Below are 19,162 nucleotides of genomic sequence, written 5' to 3'. Positions count from 1 at the left end.
GTCACAGAATGGCAGGGGTTGGAAGGGACCTCTGGAGACGGAGTCCAACCCCTGTGCCAAGGCAGGGTCATCCAGAGAAGGTCACACAGGAACACAACCAGGTGGATTTGGAATGTCTCCAGCACCTCTCTGGGCAGCCTACTCCAGGGCTCCATCACTCTTTAATTAAAGCAGTTCCTCCTCATGGTTAGATGGAACTTCCTACGGTCTATTTGTGCCCACTAGCCCTTGTCCTGCCAATGGGCACCAGGAAAAGTGCCTGATCCATCCTCCTGCCACCCACCCTTGAAGTATTGATCAGCACTGATGAGATCCCCCCTCAGGCTGCTCTTCTCCAGACTAAAATGCCCTAATTCTCTGAGTTTTCCCTCACTAGAGATGTTCCAGTCCCCTCAGCATCTTAGAAGCCCTTTGCTGTACCCTCTCCAGCAAGTCCCTGTCCTTCTTCCTACCAGTCCCAGGGAATACAGCACTGGATTTACACCAGAAGGAAAAGGTGCTCAATATTAATTCTGTGCTGCCTCCACCTTGGATTTTGAAGCCAGAGCCAGAGGTCATCACTGATCCCAAGCAGTTCTCACACTGTTAAGTTGAAGAGGCTTTGCCCATTCTTCTAAACCTCTTCAAAAGCAGAAAAATCCAAACCAAGGCTAACAAAGCTCCCCAGTTTTTAGGCATTAAAAATGCTTCCCCATGTTGCATTCAGATGGGAACAACGATAGCATCTCTGAGAGTGAAGCAAGCAGAGTGGCCTCTCAGCACTCAGCCAGCACAGGGTGGGAGCTTGGTTCTGATGCAAAGTGCTGAGAGCCCCAGCACAGAGAGGGCAGCGCTCGGCTTGGCTGAGGCACCTGAAATCTACCCTGGCTTTTAGAGAAGCTTTCAGCTACACACCACTGACAGCAGATTAATTAGGCAGGAAGTCAAGAAGGAACACATGCAATCTGAACCTTCCCTGCCTAATCACATAAAAGGAAGAACAAAAGCTCTTCCTTACTGCAAAACTCCTTCTCCAGTACCCTTCAGCTGATGATCTATAGGTGCTGCACTGCTGCTGCAGTACACGGCGTGGGGGTGGTTTTGAAGAGGGGAGAAAGGAAAGCTTTGTCCAGTCAGCATGGGTAGAGGTAGGCACTGCCAGAAAGAAGTCCTTGCTGCTATTAAGAGTTCCAGCTTGCCCCAACAGCTCCTCTTTCCCTAACTGGTGGAGCTCAGAGAGCGATGGGGAAAGGGATGATCCCCTAACTTTTAAAGGGTATTAATCCCAGGCAGCCTATGTTTGAAAGTGGAGAGAGTCATCCGGCAGAGTCATGCACTGAGGAGTGCAGAGCCCTTCTTTCAAGGATAAACATTGAACTAGAAACATATTTTGAACTGTTGTCAGCTGCTAGATCAAAGAGTCTGACAACACTTCAAGGCTTATTTTGCAGCCTCCTAAAAAACTTTTGCTCTAACATTGGTGGAGATAATGAGCTGAAATAGCATCACTAAGGCAGGGACGTGTCATAACTCATCCTGCAGGCAGACAATTCTGCCAATGGCTCCTGAGAGGCATGCTGCTGGTGCTCTGGGAAGAGCTGTAAAGCAGAAGGATGGCTTTTCTTCATCACAGGCTAACACAGAGGGAAAAAAGAACCTGTTCCACCTGCAGTGAGTGCAACGAAACTCGCTCGGGGACGTTCTCAGAGCTGCGTCGGATGGCAAAAGTCACAAGAGGGGAAAAAAAATATTCCTGCTCTGAGAACAAAGGAGCAGCCTGGAAAGCAAAACCAACCCCAGCAGGAAGACAACAAAAATAAATCATTGTGGGATCAGACGGGAACGTGCTGCCACCTGTGGATGAAAGCAAGCACGGCCCAGCCAAGCCACGCCACCTTGAGCCGCAAGCACGCTGCTCGCTACCAATCCCCTCACCACAGACACTGCAGCAGGCTAAGTGCCTGCCCTCAGCAGGAGATGGAGCCAAAAGGCTTAACTTTTTGTTTTATTGGGTTTTAGATGGCTCTTTTATTCACCTTGTCCTCCCTTTCACATCAACAGCCAGCACTGCTTGTTCCTAAACACAGAGTAAGGCTCAAACAGAATCTATTGTTTATCAACAGCCTTGGATTTATTTATACTGGCTACCTGCTGAGCAGCTGGCAGCTGTCTCCTGCTAGGTCTCAGTAAAATAGAGTCCTTTCTTAAATTTACAGTGAATCCTGCAGTTATGACAAACTAAGAGCAACAGGGCAGGGATCTCCAGCAGATTGAGAGAGGTGATTCAGACACTTTGCTCTGCTCTGCCGAGACCTCACCCAGAGTACTGCATCCAGCTCTGGTGCCCTCAACACAAGGAGGACATGGACCTGGTGGAGCAGGTTCAGAGGAGGCCATGAAGATGATCAGGGGATTGGAGCACCTCTGCTGTGAGGACAAACTGTGGGAGCTGGGCCTGTTCAACCTGGAGAAGAGGCTCCAGGGAGACCTTAGAGCAGCCTGCCAGTACCTGAAGGGGACTATGAGAAGGCTGCAGAGGGACTGTTCCCAAAGGCCTGCAGTGATAGGACAAGGGGCAATGGTTTGAAATGAGAGCAGAGCAGATTTAGATTGGATGTGAGGAGCAAGTTCTGCACCACGAGGCTGCTGGAACACTGCAACAGGTTGCCCAGGGAGGGTGTTGAGGCCCCATCCCTTGAAGATATTCAAGGTCAGGCTGGCCAAGGCTCTGAGCAACCTGCTCTAGTGGAGGATGTCCCTGCTGACTGCAGGGAGGTTGGACTGGATGAGCTTGGGAGGTCCCTTCCAACCCAAACCTTCTTAGGATTCTATGATTACTGGAATACTCCCCAGTTTGTTTAAGTAATTTCTGGCCCCAGACAGGCACCAGAGGATTTTACCACTGTTTGGTAGTCACAAAACACAGTGCTGAACTTCAGAAGTCCCCAGTGTGCTCCAGCTCCAGGGAACAGCACTGCCTCACATCTGCCCTCTCCTAGCTGTAAACTACTCCCACCCTCCTCTTGAGCCTTTTGCTCACATCATCTTCCTGTTTGCTTCCTCCCCCTGTTCCATTTGTGGCTTCTCATCACGTTCCCCAGCGAAAGGCACACTATTAATAAACTGCAGCCATTCTTTTGGGTTTCTTTTGGCTGCCCTTTACATGCTAGCTGCAATTTCAGTCACAATCAGGTGATTTTTAAGTCTCCTCTGCACTGCTACCCTTGAACTGTTGGATTCCTGCTGCCACATTCCAATGTATCTATTCTAAGCCAGGACTCACTTGCTAGCCTTGTGTTGCTATAAACCATTCTCCCAACAGCTGGATCTAGCTAATATTTCATTATCACCTTAAATACCTGAAGACTGCTCATTCATGTAGGTGCTTCAGATGCATTCAAATCAAGTCTCATGGAAATACATGTATACAAACACCTACCTTCATCCACAGTGAACTGGCAGCTCTTGTCATTGTAGAAGAGGATTTTCTTCTTATCAGGGCGATTAACAAAGATGATCTGGTCCCCTAAAGCCTCAAAAAAACCAAACACAAAAGAACAACTCAAAATCACTTCATTTCCCAGCATGAGGATTCCAACTTGAACAGCAGAGCCAGGTCCTGTGCTACAAAAAGCATGAGAAACTGGAGAAGCAGCAGCAAAGCAACGGGCAGAGAGAGGAACCCAGAGCCAACATTGATGGTAGGTGCACTAATAAATCAAAGAGGAGACACTGGGAGTTGAGACCAAGGTCTAACAGCAGAACTGAGCAACCTGATCCAGTGGGGGATTGTCCCTGCTGACTGCAGGGGAGGTTGGACTGGATGACCTTTGGAGGTCCTTTCCAAATCAAAGCATTCTATGGACTCAACGCCTAGAGCTGGAATGTGGGAGATTAAGAAGAGTCTTGGGTGAGGAAGAGCTCTGACAGCTGTGTTGAAGCATCAGACCAAATTGAAGGGTGAAATACAGAAAGAGCTGCAACACCCAGTCATGGAGAAAGACCCTGGAGTCCCAGTGGGCAGAAGTTCTCCATGAGACAGCAACATGCCCCTGGGTCTGAGAGGGCCAATGGGATCCTGGGGGGCATTGAGAAAGGGGTGTCCAAAAGGTCTAGAGAGGTTCCCCCCACCCTCTACTCTTGCCTGGTGAGACCACATCTGGAATACTGTGTCCAGTTTGAGGCTTCCCAGCTCAAGAGCTACAGGGATCTGCTGGAGAGAGTCCAAAGGAGGCTATGAGGATGACTGGGGGACTTGAACATCTCTCCTGTGAAGAGAGACTGAGAGACCTGAGGCTGTTTAGTCTGGAGAAGAGAAGGCCGAGAAGGGATTTTGTTAAGCCTATAAATATCTGAGGGGTGGGTGTCAAGATGAAGGGGCCAGGCTCTTTTGGGTGGTGCCTACTGACAGGACAAGGAACAATGGGTACAAACTGGAACACAGGAGGTTCCACCTCAACCTTAGGAGAAACTTCTTTACTGTGAGGGTGCTGGAGCCCTGAAGCAGGCTTCCCAGAGAGGCTGTGGAGTCTCCTTCTCTGAAGACTTTCAAAACCCACCTGGATGTGTTCCTGTGTGACCTGCCCTAGGTGATCCTGCTCTGGCAGGGGGATTGGACTCGATTTCTAGAGGTCCCTTCCAGCCCCTAACATTCTGTGATTTTATGATCATCTGGAGCAGCTTTTGAGTTCTCAAAAGGAGCAAAATGATTCATGAGGGACCTCTCACTTTAGCCTCTGCTTTCCTTTTGAGAAGCTGACTGGAATGGCTTCACTGAGAAGACATTGCTACTCACCTTGATAGCTTTCTGTGCATTGGGTAGCCCTTCTTCAATATCTTCTAGAAGGATTCCTCCCAGGCCTCGCTGGTCGTGCTTGTCCAAGAGCCTGAGCAGAGCCTTTTTATCTTTCAAGTTGTACTTGGGTTTGAAAGCATACTTCCCATCTACCACTTCTATTTTGGGATTGTTGACAAGAGCCTGTAACAGGGACATAAATTTGAACCCTTGAAAAAGAGCACATGCTGGGCCTTCTTCTAGTGTGCTGCTGAGCAGCTAGAGCACATCAGCCACATGGTACAGCTGCCAGTTTGGAGATTGGAGTTTGAAAGGGATTTAAAATCCTTGGATCCTAGATCCACCAGCCTCGCTGCAATTTTGCCACAAAATAAAGCACTGAGCACCAAAGGAGGCTTAAACTCATTTACTTACTGCCTTTGGGCTTGAGGGTCCATCAAGCCTCTTATGGCAGAAAGCTGCACATGGGCCTTTTTGAGGAAGGAATGAAAAGAAGGAGAGGGAGCACAAAACACTGTGCTTTGGCTGAGTATAAACACACACCTCAGCACAACAAGCTCAGGTCACGTTAGGAATGTGAAAGGCATTAACCTGGGATGAACAACACAGGAGTCAGTCTTCCCCAACTGCTGTCAAGTGGCACCAGCAGCTGTAGAAGAAATTGAGAAGAGCAGACCTCCTGCACAGCAGGATTTGACTTATGATGCCAGCTTCAGAGAGAAGCTGGCCAGAAGCTCATGGGCAATTGAAAGGATTGAAGTTATGCTCCCAAAAAGTTTGGCTGTGCAGGCAGTACCACAATGGAAGTTCACCTGTAACAGAGGGCAACTCTACTCAGTTTCTTCTGCAGATGCCAGCCTGACCCTGAAAGGAGAAAAAGAAGAGACACAGAAAGAAGAAAACAGGGAGAAAACACCTGTAACAGAGCAGATAACCAACTCTGGCCCTGCAGGGTATTTGTTCACCTTTTCTCATCCACTAACAACTCAGGGATCATTTCATAGACACTTCTTGGCTGGAGCTTTTTCATTCCACCTTGATATTCTAGAAACCTGGAGATACTTTCTGAAGGACCTCAGCAAAATCCAGCTTCCACCACAACCAACACTGTCAGACTGGAGGTTTCTGTACCCCAGAGTATTAGTCCCCAGTGGCAAAAGGAATGCTGCAGGCTGTGTTAGTTAAAACCATCCTGGTTTTACTCTGCAGAAATGTCTCCCCCAAGCCTCAAGCAGCCTTCACTACTCTGTTGTGAGGATTTTGAGTAAGATCTGAGCAAACCCAGGTACACCAATCAAGGACAAATACCCAGTATGGTATTTTGTTGATTTATTAGCCTTGAAATTCCATGAAGGCATTGAGATCAATTAAGCATGATGATGGTGGAAAGTTACAATGAGCTTCAGCATCTAAGAGTGAGACTAATGAACTTCAGTGGGGGAATTTGCAGATCTATTTAGCCCACCCTTCCAGACAGAAATTTCCCATCAGAATTCATTTTCAGTCAGTGACAAAGAACTGTGAGCCTATGAATTTTGTGCCAGACTCCTCTGGTTTGGTTCACTGAACACCCTCAGTACTGGAAGAGCACTGCAAGGGGAATATTGTTCACAAGAAATTCCTTGGGGGAAAAATATCAGCTTCTTTACAGAAAATTAGGAATGAATACATTCACTTGACAGAAAATATACTGTGGAAGAATTCTAACAAGCCCTTTAAAATGTTCAGAAGGGCTCTCACTTCACAGTTACCTCAACAGCAGGAGGTACAAGACAGACCTGCGGATCAATGTAGCTTCTTTAAGGTGGTGGTGGAGGGGGGGAGTTATATAAAGGTTTGTAATTCAGGTTTAACAGAAGCCTTTCTCTCTAATTAAGCCCCAAACATCTGCTTTCTTTACCTCACTCATTAACCATTGTTTCTGTTTGAGTCCAATATCTAAATGCTGTGTTTCATCCAAGATCTCTTCCAGGGTCAAGGGATGTGTGTCACCCCGCTGGTGCCGGGTCTGGAAAAGCAAACAGGATCTGTTAGGGTTCTGTGCTCATTAAATTCAGTAACTCCATTAAAAACAAGTAGCTACAGCATCATCACAACTCCAGGCTTGGGGAGGAGTGGCTGGAAAGCTGCCCAGTGGAAAAGGACCGAGGGGAGTTGGTTGACAGCCAGCTGAAGAGGAGCCAGCCTGTGCCAGGGTCACCGAGAAGGCCACCAGCATCCTGGCTTAGATCAGGAGTAGTGCAGCCAGGAGGTCCAGGGATGTGATTGTCCCCTTGTACTCAGCACTGGTCAGGACACACCTTCAGTGCTGGGTTCAGTTTTGAGCCCCTCACTCTAAGAAGGGCATTGAGGGGCTGGAGTGTGTCCAGAGGACAACCAAACTGGTGAAGGATCTGGAGAACAAGGCTGGTGAGGAGCAGCTGAGGGAATTGGGAGTGGTCAGTCTGGAGAAAAAGAGGCTAAGGGGAGACCTTCTGGCTCTTTACAACTCTCTGAAAGGAGGTTGGAGCCAGGTGGGGGTTGGTCTCTTCTCCCAAGTAATCAGCACCAGGACAAGAGGAATCAGCCTGAAGTTGCACCAGGGAGAGGCTTAGGTTGGACATTAGGAAGAATTCCTTCACTTAAAGAGTGGCTAAGCTCAGGAACAGGTTGCCCAGGGCAGTGGTGGAAGTGCTCCAGAAAATGCATAGTTGTGGTGCTGAGGGACATGGCTTAGTGGTGGGCTTGGCAGTAGTGGGTTAATGGTTGGACTCAATGATCTCGGGGATCTTTCCCAATCCCAATGAGTCTATAATTCTACAAACCAGCTTTCATGTGATGACCACACAAGTGTTTGAAAACCAGGATGGCCACAGCACACACACAAGCTTCAATTAAGCACTTTTGAGAAGATGAGGGGAAAATATTCTGAGCTTGATTAGAGAGTCATCTGGCAGGCACCAAATGAGATGTCATTTGGAGAAATAAATAGCTCATGAATTCTAAGAGCTGACAACATCTTGCCATTCCTATTTCCACTGCAAATAAAGCCCATTACCCTAGTTTTTAAGTGACCTGGAATGATTAGGATCTCAGTAATGGCATAAGACACTCTGGTTTTAGCTGACAGCATTTTGGTTTTAACAAGATGCTCCTTGCAATTCTCAGCCTTGCAGTAAAAGAGCATTAGGGGTTTGAAATGTTCAGTGCCTTTCAGCTGGGAACAGGAGAACCAACTATTAAAAGCCATTCAAAATTTTACAGCAAACCTCTGTACCTTCATATAATTCACTATTTTAGCAAGGACTCCAAACTTGTAGCCAGAGCCTCCTGAAAGGGCTTTCAAGTTAAATGATCCATTGCTGTGATCTGAAAAAGGAGAAAACAAACAATTAAATGCTGCTTTCAACACCACTCTGCTGGCTCTGCTCCCCATCTCTCCCTCACTCTGCTTTCTGAAGCTTTCACAGTGACAACTAGGAACAAAAACCAGTTGCAGGATGATGTTGATCCAGACTCAGAGTTACCTATCCACAGAGATGTAGCTTTGGAAGACTTCCAAGCAGAACTCCATAAATATAAAGCTCTTGGGACTTGACTTTTAAGCAAACACTGACTGCAGCATCACTGCCATAAGAGTGTAAGAGTTCACATTTAATTCTGTGGCTTAACAAACCATCATCAGTTCTGCTGCCTAAAGTCAGGCTGAAATCATGCCCTGCAGTGCTGCTGAGGTAAGAGCAGCAAGTTGCACTGATTCCCCCACCTGCAAATCACAACAAAAGGCAGCTACCAAGTGGGAATTTTGGATGTAGTCAAGTTTTGAACCACTTTTGATAATTATTGGGAAGACTTAATGGAAACTGGTGCTGAGAGAGGAAAAGATAGAAAAGCTAAAGGAGCAAACACCAAACCCAGCTGGTGCTGAGTACAGTACAAAATAAAATGTTGAAGGAATAAACACCAGATTTCAAACTCAGCAGCTGGTAATTGGGAGTGAAGCTCACCCAAAGGAGGAGCTCTTCCATGACATTTGATTAGAGGCTGGACACAGCACAACCATTCTAAAATTAACATACAAGAGTCGGTAGAACTCCGGCTAGAGAACATTTTATTCTGGCTACTAAATTAAGAGGGAGAAATGGGAGAAAAATAAAAGCCAGAATAAAGCCTGCAGGGATTTTCCTCCCCTTAAAGGGCTCCCTTTTATCATTAAAAATTGATGTCTAATGCAGGAGAGTTTATAAACTCAATCATCTTTGCAAGGAGAGGGCTGAAGCGACTTAAATCCAGAGGCACAACAAACAGTTAAGATGACTTCTCATGTATTTGCTCTTGTCAATGGAATCAAGGGGATTATCTTGTTTAATCTGCCTGGCTACAGCCTGCTGCAGTTTCATGACAAGTAAATCTGAGCACAGGAGGAAGCTGGAAACCTGCAGATGTTAACACTTCAAACGTCAAGCTTTGACCTGCTGCTTTCCGGCGCCAGGCAAAGCAGGCTCGGGGCCACCGCCGCCCTCCCAGGGTGGCTTCTCTCATCACACACACAAAGAGCATCCCAAAACCCAGAGCAGGAAGGGGGAGGCTGCTTCTTATGTGAGGCAGCAAGAGTCCAATTGATAATGATTCACTCCTGGGGTTGGAGGGGTTGATGCAAATGAGCATAAAGGAAGTTGTCAGCAGCAGCATGCTCTGGCCAATGGTAGCAAAGCTCCATCTTAGCTGTGCCATAGGCTGCGTTAAAAACAGGGACCCGAGCAGCGCTCTGCCAGCATCCTCTCAGACAAGAGGTAGGTGTGGATCGTTTTATAACCCTCTCTTTGCTTTCTTTTGATTGCTGAAAGAAAAGATGCCTGTGACCTGCACACCACCTTAGAATCAGGCTGCTTTTCTCTCTAGGTGCAGGAGGCTTTTCTGCCGCCCGGCGCAGGGCAGCTCCTCTGGCACTACCAGCCAGGCACTTCCACCATCTGTGCGCCGAGGGGAAATTGATGACCACTCCATCTTACAGCAAAGCTGAGAACACCCGGCCAGGAGGCAGGGAACAAAATGGATTTCATGCTTGCAGGGCAGCTAGCTCCTTCCCTGCAGCTTCACCTTCCTTGAAACTGATCCTCCTGTGTTTTTTTTAGAGCAATGAAAAGATTTCCCTTCAAACAAAGCCAGCTAAAACCTGGAATTGAAGAAATCTCTCTCCCAAGTGGGTATTCCACAAACAACATCAATTAAGCTGCCTGAAGGAGCCCTGTGTTTGTGGATATGCTAGAAATCTGGTTATGCTGGAGGAGGGGGGAAATGCTGTTGCACAGGATTATCCTTGCAAATATTGGAGCAGTGATCAATCCAACACAGACTGGCTGGGGTCTGGTGGAGGTTTGTAAATGCTGTTAATTACCCCAAGATGTCTCTTCAGTGGTTTCTTAACCAGGACTACCTCAGGACTGCATTGAAATGATTTGGTTTTGGGGTTGTTTTTTTTGCCAGTCATGTCCCTCTGCTCCATGAGTAGGATTTCAAATCAAGCTGCTCCTCTGCAGTGTCTAAAAGATGCTTGATACTTTTACATCAAAATCTCACCTGGGTGCTAAAGGAACCAATGAATTATTTAACTGACTGCATTTTTTGGACCCATCCAAGAGCTGAAATGCCTTCAAACCATGGTACTTTGGAATTAAAAATCCCCTATGGATATTAAAGGAAGCAATTAACTCTTTAGCTCACACATGCAATGGCTGAAATGCATTCAGATCATGGTACCTTTAAATTAAATTCCAATATGGCTGTTAAAGGAACCAATTAATTATTTAACTCACTCACACACACAATAGCTGAAATGCATTCAAGTCAGATTGGCTCCCAAAATTCCTTTCAACGTGCCATTACCAAGTAAATCTGCATGAGACCACTTAATTCTGGACTGCTTTCAAAGGCATTAACCTTATTGGTGCTGTGTAACTTCTGGAGTCTCAGCAATGGCTACTTCAGCCTTGTCTTTCAACAATTACAGCAATGAGGAGCTGCTATTTATCCATGCCTGGCCTCACTCAAATCTAAGGAGATCAGCATCAACCCTTGAGAAGCACAAACCACCCCCAGCAGGGGCATTCAGTTCCACCTCCCTGCACTAAGATCTGCTTCTCTACACCACGCAACGCCTAATGGTGGCTGTGGAGTGGGAAGGGGCTGGCTGCTGCACTGTGCTGGCAGCAGGGACTCCAGGCCCAACATATTCCTCTTGGGAGCTGAGGTTTGTTGGCAAAGGGTCCTGACAAGCCCTGTGAGGAGAGGCTGAGGGAACTGGGATTGTTTAGCCTGGAGAAGAGGAGGCTCTCAGGGGCGACCTTCTTGCTGTCTACAACTACCTGAAGGGAGGCTGTAGCCAGGAGGGGGTTGGTCTCTTCTCCCAGGCAAGCAGCACCAGAGCAAGAGGACACAGCCTCAAGCTGTGCCAGGGGGAAGTTTAGGCTTGATCTTAAAAGAAGTTCTTCCCACAAAGAGAGATTGGCTATGTGATGTAAACATGACCAAGCTCTTCCAGCAGCACCAAATCTTTGCTGTCACTTTTAGCAGTGACTAAATTTGCTATCAGCAGGAGCAGCTAATTTTTGTGCCTGGTGTTTGCAGAGTGAGCAAACTTAGGTGTGACAGATTGCAGCAACATCCTCAGCCTTAGAAAATCTGTTGGGGAGTTCAACCCAAAACTCCCTTACTCCAGGATACTCTTTTGCCATTTAAAGCACACATTTAAAGCTTGCTTGTTTTAATTACCCCCTCAAAGGGGACTCCAAATCCTTGTATTCAGCATCACCCCCTAGATTTTCAAATAACTCCTGAGACCACCCCTTCAAAAGACCCTCCACAAAACAGGGCAGCTGAGTTTCCCTCCTAGACTGTCACCAAGCCAGGACCCAGCTCAGCTCAGGAGTTGTTTGTAGCTTGGATTTGCTCTGTAAACTTTTGTTTAATTAAAGAAACACCACAACCAAGCATCTTAATTACTCCTGTCCACCTCAGTCAGGGTTTGTGTACCCCAGATACAAATCTGTGTGCTCAGCTACAGAATTAACAGGGGAAACAGCAAGTCACTGCAACTGCTCCAATAAATGGCTGCAGCAAATGTTGCTGGCAGCTCTCTTCTCAACATATTTGCTCTGATTCCATTTAGGTCCTTGCAAGACAGGAGGATAAAGAACAAAATGTGTATTTAAACAATGAAAATCAGACAGAAATTGTGAGTTGGGTTGGCTGCACCAAAATAACCTCTTTGTTTTGTTTTAATAATGGCACAAAAATCAAACCTGGGTTTGTAGACACCGCCAGGTTTTGTCTTTGCCCCTGCCCATTCAGTCAGGTTGGTTGGTTAGTATGCTGCCACAGGTAACCAGAGGTTACTGGGGCTCCTTGGATATCATAGTATCAGTCAGGGTTGGAAGGGACCACAAGGACACCCCACACTAGATCAGCTTGGCCACAGCCTCCTCCAGCCTGGGCTTAAACACCTCCAGGGACTGGGCCTCAACCACCTCCCTGGACAACCCATTCCAGGGCTTCACCACTCTCATGGTGAAGAACTTCCTCCTCACCTCCAGCCTGAATCTCCCCACTTCCAGCTTCATTCCACTCCCCCTAGTCCTATCACTACCTGGTATCCTGAGCAGTCCTTCCCCAGCCTTCCTGTAGGCCCCCTTCAGATACTGGAAGGCCACTATGAGGTCACCTTGGAGCCTTATCCTATCATATCCTTTACTACATTGAACTATACCAAAAGTAGTGCAAGTTTCCTCATTTGGGGAGGCAAAGCCAGGGAAAGAAGGAAACCAAGGGGGAAAAAAAAAATGAAAGGAAAAAAAAGAGATGCCTAACTGCAAAGATGCTATTGCCAAACACTTCATCTGCCTCCTTATCCAGGATTCACAGAGAAATTCAGAGAGAGACAAAACTGCTGGGGATAAGCTGCAGACATGACTGAGGCACAGCCTACTCTCACACTTTGGAGCAACAGCCCTATCTGAACATGCCAAAAGCAGATTTGTGAAGCCAGCTCCTTGCTTCATCTCCCCCCAGCACCACAAAGCAGTTTTTTATCTCTGCTGGGTACACACAGACAGCACTGGCCCAAGGACAACATTCCTGTCCTAGCAGTTCAGCAGAGAATGCAGCTGAAAACAAGACATCAGAGCTCCTCACAAAGGGCTTGCCTTCTTATCCATCCTCATGAACATGGCAACACAAATGGGACAAGACCTCCAAATGTGCTCAGTGCTGTTTGGGCAGCTCAGCTCATGGATTCATAGAATGGGTTGGGTTGGAAAAGACCTTCAAGATCATCCAGTTCCAACTCCCCTGCCATGGGCAGGGACCCCTCCCACCAGCCCAGGTTGCTCAAGGCCTTATCCAACCTGGTTGTGAACACCTCCAGGGAAGGGACATCCATGACCCAAGGAGGTCATGGGTTCCAGTGTCTCCCCACCCTCACTGCAAACCTGAGCTGGGTTCCTCAAGCACTCCACAGTGGGATGGCTGGAGAATGAACCTGTAAGGAAGCCTGGCCTGGAGTCAGAATGAGTTTTGCAGGGTGAACTAATCTGTGCTAATGAGTTCTAAGATCAGGAGATTTAGGGAAGCTGCAGCACTGTTATCTTGTAGAAGAACAACCAAAAGTTCAGTTTCATTCCTTGGATCACTCAGGTATAGAATCCTAGAATAATTTGGTTGGAAGGGACCTCCAAAGGCCATTCAGTCCAACTCCCCTGCAGTCAGAGGGACATCCTCCACTAGATCAGGTTGCTCAGAGCCATGCTGAGCCTGACCTTGAAGTTCTCCAGGGATGTGGCCACAACTACCTCCATGGGGAACCACTTCCAGTCTTCCACCACCCTCATGGTGCAGAACTGGTTCCTAACATCCAATCCCAATCTGCTCTTCTCTCATTTCAAACCACTGTCCCTTGTCCTGTCCCTGCAGGCCTTTGCAAACAGTCCCTCTGCAGCCTTCTCATAGCCCCCTTCAGGTACTGGCAGGCTGCTGTTAGGTCTCCCTGGAGCTTTCTCTTCTCCAAGCTGGACAACCTCAGCTCCCTCAGCCTGTCCTCTGGCAGAGGTGCTGCAGCCCCCTCATTGTTTGGAACAGAGCTCCTGCTTTTCTAAGAATGCCAAAAAGGTGCTGAGGGCTTTCCCATCCTGCACCTTGACAGTTATCTCTGTAACTTTTCTGCCTTTGCACAGATTTGAAATAAAGCAGCAAAGCTCCCTCATGACTCAATAACTTACACTGCATGATGGACCAGTCCTGACTGGAAGAAAGGTTCCAAAGCTGTGATTTGGGGTTTGATGCTTTTGTGGGCAAATATGAGCAGGCAACAATCCATGTTGGTAGGTGTGAAGGACTCCTAGGCTTAAGTTCTTACACTCTGGGATAAGAATCACAGCATGTTCTTGACCAATAGAGTCCCTCAACAGCTTTTTCTCTCTGTTTCAGCCCCCAAACCCCTGGCAGCAGGCAGAGCAAGACAGCTCCTCAAGAATGGCAACCCTCAACACCACTCACTGGAACGAGACTACATCCATTTCCCAGTACCTGGGCTTTCAAGTGCAAAAGATTTACCCTTTCCATGACAACTGGAACACTGCCTGCTTTATCATTCTGATCATATTCATCTTTACTGTGGTTTCTCTGGTGGTCCTGGCTTTCCTCTACGAACTGCTGGACTGCTGCTGCTGTGTGAAAAACAAGACTGTGAAAGACTTGGAGAATGAGCCCAATCCAGTCAGAGCAATGCTGAACAGCTTCAGGAAGCGTGAGACAGAGGTGGTGTAGGAAGGACTGAGCACCAGCACCCTGAATGAAGCCTCCTGTACCTTACAGATGAGCAAGTCCTGTGCTTTTATTTATTTGTTTTCCCTTTTGGATTGAAATATAACAGCAGCAGTTATCACTGTGTCTAGCAAAGGCTTTGCTTAGATGAAGGAGGAGCTGTTGCAATCTTGTGGGGGAAGAAAAGGGGTTGGGTTTTTTTTTCTCCTGTCTTGAGATGAACTTTTGTTGTTTCTATTGAGTTTCCAGGGTAGATCTTTGCCTACCTGAAGGAACAAATGTTGCCTACAGTGCATAAACCAACATTTGCTTTACTGGAAAGGATGCTTCTAGAACTGCTCAACAATGTGACCCTACCCAGTGCAGAGGGACAGCAGTGTCCTCTGCTGAGGGCAACTGCACAGAGACAGGAAAGAGACACAAGGGCTGAGAAAAAAAAGCTGTGAGATGGCAGGGTTGGATGGTGAGAGCCCCCACCAGATGGGAGAGGCCTGTGTGAATTCTTGCCTTTGGCACCTCTTCTGATTATGGGTTTCTTGCTTTCAGAAGAGAGGCTGGGCGGATGGGAAGGAACCATCATGGAATGCATCCCTCCAGTGGGGTTTGCTAACCCCTCAGGGTACAGTGGGACCCTTTCTCCATCCCTTTCCCCTGATCCAGGGAACTGCTCTCCCCTTGCTTTCCACTCAACCTGTTTAAAAAGTTCTGGGTGTTGAGATGGTGACCACTGCACCACTTTCAGAACATCTCTCCACAAAAGCAGACTGTAGTGGTGCTATGGCCTAGAAGGACCTTCTGTGCCCCAAGGCTGCTCCTGCAGCACACCAGGGAATCAGACATGCTGGATACTCCATCCCTACCTTAACTTCTGGAAGCTGAACTGGAATTGTGCTCTCACACACGAGGAGATGGGTTGCAGGCCTCCTACCCTGACAACAGTCCTTTCACCCCCTGCACACAGCTTTCAGGCCTTGATGTGCTTCACACAGGAGTCCACACCAGGACAAGCCTCCTGCTGGAGATGGCAGGATGGATGCACAGAGAGAGGAGACTTCATTTTCCACTAGAGAATCTCAACAAGCTTCACTGGCCTGTTGGTGCATCCCAGAGGGCTCACATTCTGACACCCTTCTCAAACTGCCCAGGGACCCTGAGCTCACCAGAACATTTTCCTTTGTAGTTTCTAAACCCATCCAAGCTTTGCAGTCACAATTACAACAACAGCATGGCCATCAGTGACACCCACTAAATCCCTCACACTCCTGAACCCCACAGAGAAGCAGCCCAGGGAGGAACATCCCAGATCCAAGCTAAGTGTGGGACAAGATATTTAATGATGTTAAACCCAAACAACATTCCTGTTGTTAGGGAAACAAAATCCACCTAATGGCCAAAGGGACAGGTAAGCTACAAGACTGATCTTGCAGTTCATCCATGTCAGAAATACCTTTGTGCTATGGCCAGTACCTGTAATTACCTTTCTTTCATATAATTAAAACTCCTCAGAGTCAGGTGCAGCACACCTGAGCTCCAGAAGACCTGGACCCAATGAAAGACTTGCTCATGTGACTCATGCTTTTTTTTTCTGGCTGGTGAAATGGGAGTCACAAGATAGATGTTCAGGCCACTACAAACCAGCACAGCCAGTCCAGCCATTCGCCTGGAGAAGAAATCTCCCCTCTGCAATCACAAAATGACACCCCTGCTTCTACAGCCACTCATCTCCCACACACTTAGGGGGAAGTTTTGCCAGACCCAGGTGCAGAGAATGCTTTTGGCTAAAAAGAAAAAAAACAATGAAATAAATGAAAGTATAAGCACAACCAATGGAAACTGACCCACAGGTCACACCAAGACGTACAGTGAAGATGATGGGCATGATGCTAATGCCTTCCACTGTTCAGGGAGGCTGGGTGGATGCCTCCTTACCTTCTACCTACCCTGAAAGACCAGTGTCCTGCTTGAGAGGCAAGAGTAGCCATTGGGATACAGCAAACTCAAGTGCCTCTTCCCTGAAAGCAAACCCTCTGAAGGGCAATAGGACTGCTGGCCGCTCAGAGTGCCCCTGTAAAGCACTCCTGGTGGCTGCACACCAGAAGGCAGCGTGCAGGAAGCACCACGGCCGGCCTCTGCCACGCTGGCTTCGCCGCCTTATGCCTTCCCGAGAAGCACACACGATGAGAAGTCCTGGGATTCATTCCAGCTGCTTATTTCACAGATCTACAAAGGAGACTGGGTGTCTGCACAAGGAACAGAAGACAAAGCTCTCCCCTTGCACAGCCCTAGAGCCTCAGGACGATTCATTCCCAAGTGCAGACTAAAGAGATTTCAGCTCTCGATTACTGCTGGCCGAGACCACGGAGACAAAGGTCTTAAAGCCGAAGACCTTAGCCACAACTTAACTGTTCACTAATAAAAAGAAATAAACAGATCTGAGCTGTATTTCAGTTATTGTCCAGTCTCTGTTCTTAGTAAACAAGGCAGTTCTGAATGTTTCCAAGCAGGCTGTTTGAGTAACAGCTTCACAGAACTACAGCAGTTGCCTGCTCTCACAGGAAGGCTTTGCACAAAGGGCAGATGTAGCTCTGCAGCCAACTGAAGATGCTTTCAAGGTCTCTCCCTCCTCAAAAAGTGACAGGGGCAGGTTCTCCAAGTCATAGGATCCTAGAATGGTTTGGGTTGGAAGGGACCTCCCTAGGGCATCCAGTCCAACCCTGCTGCAGTCAGCAGGGACATCCTCCACTACATTAGGTTGCTCAGAGCGTTGTCAAGCAGGACCTTGATATTTCCAGGGATGGGGCTTCAATGACCTCCTTGGGCAACCTCTTCCAGTCTTCCACCACCCTCATGGTACAGAAGTTATTCCTAACATCCAATCTAAATCTGCTCTAATTTCAAACCATTGTCCCTTGTCCTATCCCTGCAGGCCTTTGCCTGCTTGAAAGAGTCCAGAGCAGAGCCACAGAGGTGCTGAAGGCAGTGGAACATCTTCCTGTGAGGACAGGCTGGGGGAGCTGGGGCTCTTTAGCTCGCAGCAGAGGAGCCTGAGGGATGACCTCATTCCTGTTGATAAAGGTGTGCAGGGCAGAGTCAGGTGGACTAAGCCAGGTTTGCTCAGTGATGTCCAGTGACAGCACAAGGGGCACTGGGGGCAAGCTGGAGCGGAGGAGATGCCACAGGGACAGAAGGGAAAACTTATTCACTGTGAGAGTGCTGGAGCCCTGGAGCAGGCTGCCCAGAGAGGTTGTGGAATCTCCTTCTCTGCAGACATTCCAAACCCACCTGGATGTGTTCCTGGGTGCCCTGCCCTGGGTGACCCTGCTCTGGCAGGGGAGTTGGACTGGGTGATCTTCTGAGGTCCCTTCCAACCCCTACCATTCTGTGGAATCCTGAAACCTTTCTGATACTGTCTGGAATGTAGCCAGCAGCTTAAAAGACAAAATGCATTTGCTCACACTCCTATTTGTGTAAGGTAATCATCTGAGAGCTCCACAAACACTTAGAGAAACACTGAGCCCACAAAACCACAGCAAGGAAGTGACACTCTCTTTGTTCTGCTACCTGGACACATCTACTCAAACCCTCCAGACCAGACTCACACTTGAACTATTCACCCTCTTCTTGCATCCCCATCTCTCTTTCCCAGCAAGCTGCTTTCACTTATGGCACACAGTTCAGAACATTCAATGTAGAAATCTGCTTCACTTGGAGAGTGTGGCAAAGGGACTGATGGAAACTTGGCCTCCCTTAGTTTATTTTTAAATGTCTGGCTGACAGCTTTGTTTGGTGCCCTCAGAAGCTAGAGATGCACAAGCAAACTCCCTCTTTGTCCCCTCAGACCCCAGATGCTCCACTCCTCCCACTGTCCTTGACGTTTGTCTCTGTTGTTTTTAGCTCAGCTGTTTCTTTTGGAGTTCAGAAGGGAACCACACAGAGCATTCAAAACATGAGCACACAATGAGCTTGTGCAACAGGGTGTTTTGTGTTTTAGTAACTCCTGACATTTGATTTGACCTTTAGAATGCATCTGAGAATTGTCAGAGCTTGCAGAGAACTAAAACAGCCCTTCAAGTTATTTGTTTCACATACTGGAGGCAAAGCAGACAGTAATCTATTGAAGCTCTGGTGTTCAGAAACAAAGATCAGCTCCCAGGTAAACCAAGGGGCACTGCTAACCACGAGATGCTAGCCAGACAACAGAACAGAACAACAGAGGTTGGAAGGAACCCCTAGGATCATCTAGTCAAACCCTTCTTCTAAATCAGAGCCACCCAGAGCAGGCTGCCCAGGATCACAATGTCCAGGCAGGTTTGGAATCTTTCCAGAGGAGAAGACTCCACAACCTCTCTGAGCAGTCTGCTCCAAGGCTCTGGCAACCTCACAGCAAAGAATTTTCTCCTCCTGTTCAGATGGAACCTCCTGGGTTCCAGTTTGTGCCCACTGCCCCTTGTCCTATCACTGGGCACTACTGAAAGAGTCTGGTTCCATCCTCTTGCACCCCACTTGGTCAGATTCCCTCTCAGGCTGCTCTTTTCCAGGCTTAACAGTCCCAGGTCTCTCAGCCTGAAGCAGAGATGCTTCAGTCCCCTCAGC

General features: G+C 47.9%; 2 protein-coding genes across 6 annotated transcripts in view; one reads left to right on the top strand and one right to left on the bottom strand.

Moving 5' to 3' along the window:
• The window catches only part of GTF2E2 (general transcription factor IIE subunit 2), a 29,745-nt gene that overhangs the window by 9,223 nt on the left and 1,360 nt on the right, over positions 1-19,162 (bottom strand). For 3 of the 5 annotated variants that reach the window (XR_010989253.1, XR_010989254.1, XM_068153817.1), the window contains exons 3-6: positions 8,031-8,122; positions 6,675-6,782; positions 4,775-4,957; positions 3,419-3,505 (exon numbers count right to left, since the gene is read on the bottom strand). Coding sequence is in view for 3 of the 5 variants with exons in the window: in XM_068153817.1 (XP_068009918.1) it covers positions 3,419-3,505; positions 4,775-4,957; positions 6,675-6,782; positions 8,031-8,122 (470 nt within the window). In the remaining 2 variants the exon portion in view is untranslated. Of the gene's footprint in view, positions 1-3,418; positions 3,513-4,774; positions 4,958-6,674; positions 6,783-8,030; positions 8,123-19,162 lie in introns of all 5 variants that reach the window. The other 2 variants (XM_068153816.1, XM_068153815.1) reach the window with 1 other exon arrangement.
• Positions 9,459-17,014, top strand: SMIM18 (small integral membrane protein 18). Its single transcript, XM_068154088.1, has 2 exons — positions 9,459-9,546; positions 14,234-17,014. The coding sequence occupies exon 2, from the start codon at positions 14,279-14,281 to the stop codon at positions 14,570-14,572; it is 294 nt and encodes a 97-aa protein (XP_068010189.1). The 5' UTR covers positions 9,459-9,546; positions 14,234-14,278; the 3' UTR covers positions 14,573-17,014.

The sequence above is a fragment of the Melanerpes formicivorus genome, unplaced genomic scaffold (assembly GCF_026170545.1).
Source record: "Melanerpes formicivorus ecotype bairdi unplaced genomic scaffold, bMelFor1.0.p_v2 SCAF_27, whole genome shotgun sequence".
Lineage (NCBI taxonomy): Eukaryota > Metazoa > Chordata > Aves > Piciformes > Picidae > Melanerpes > Melanerpes formicivorus.
Note: the sequence above shows the minus strand (reverse complement) of the source record. Positions and strands in the feature narration are given on the sequence as shown.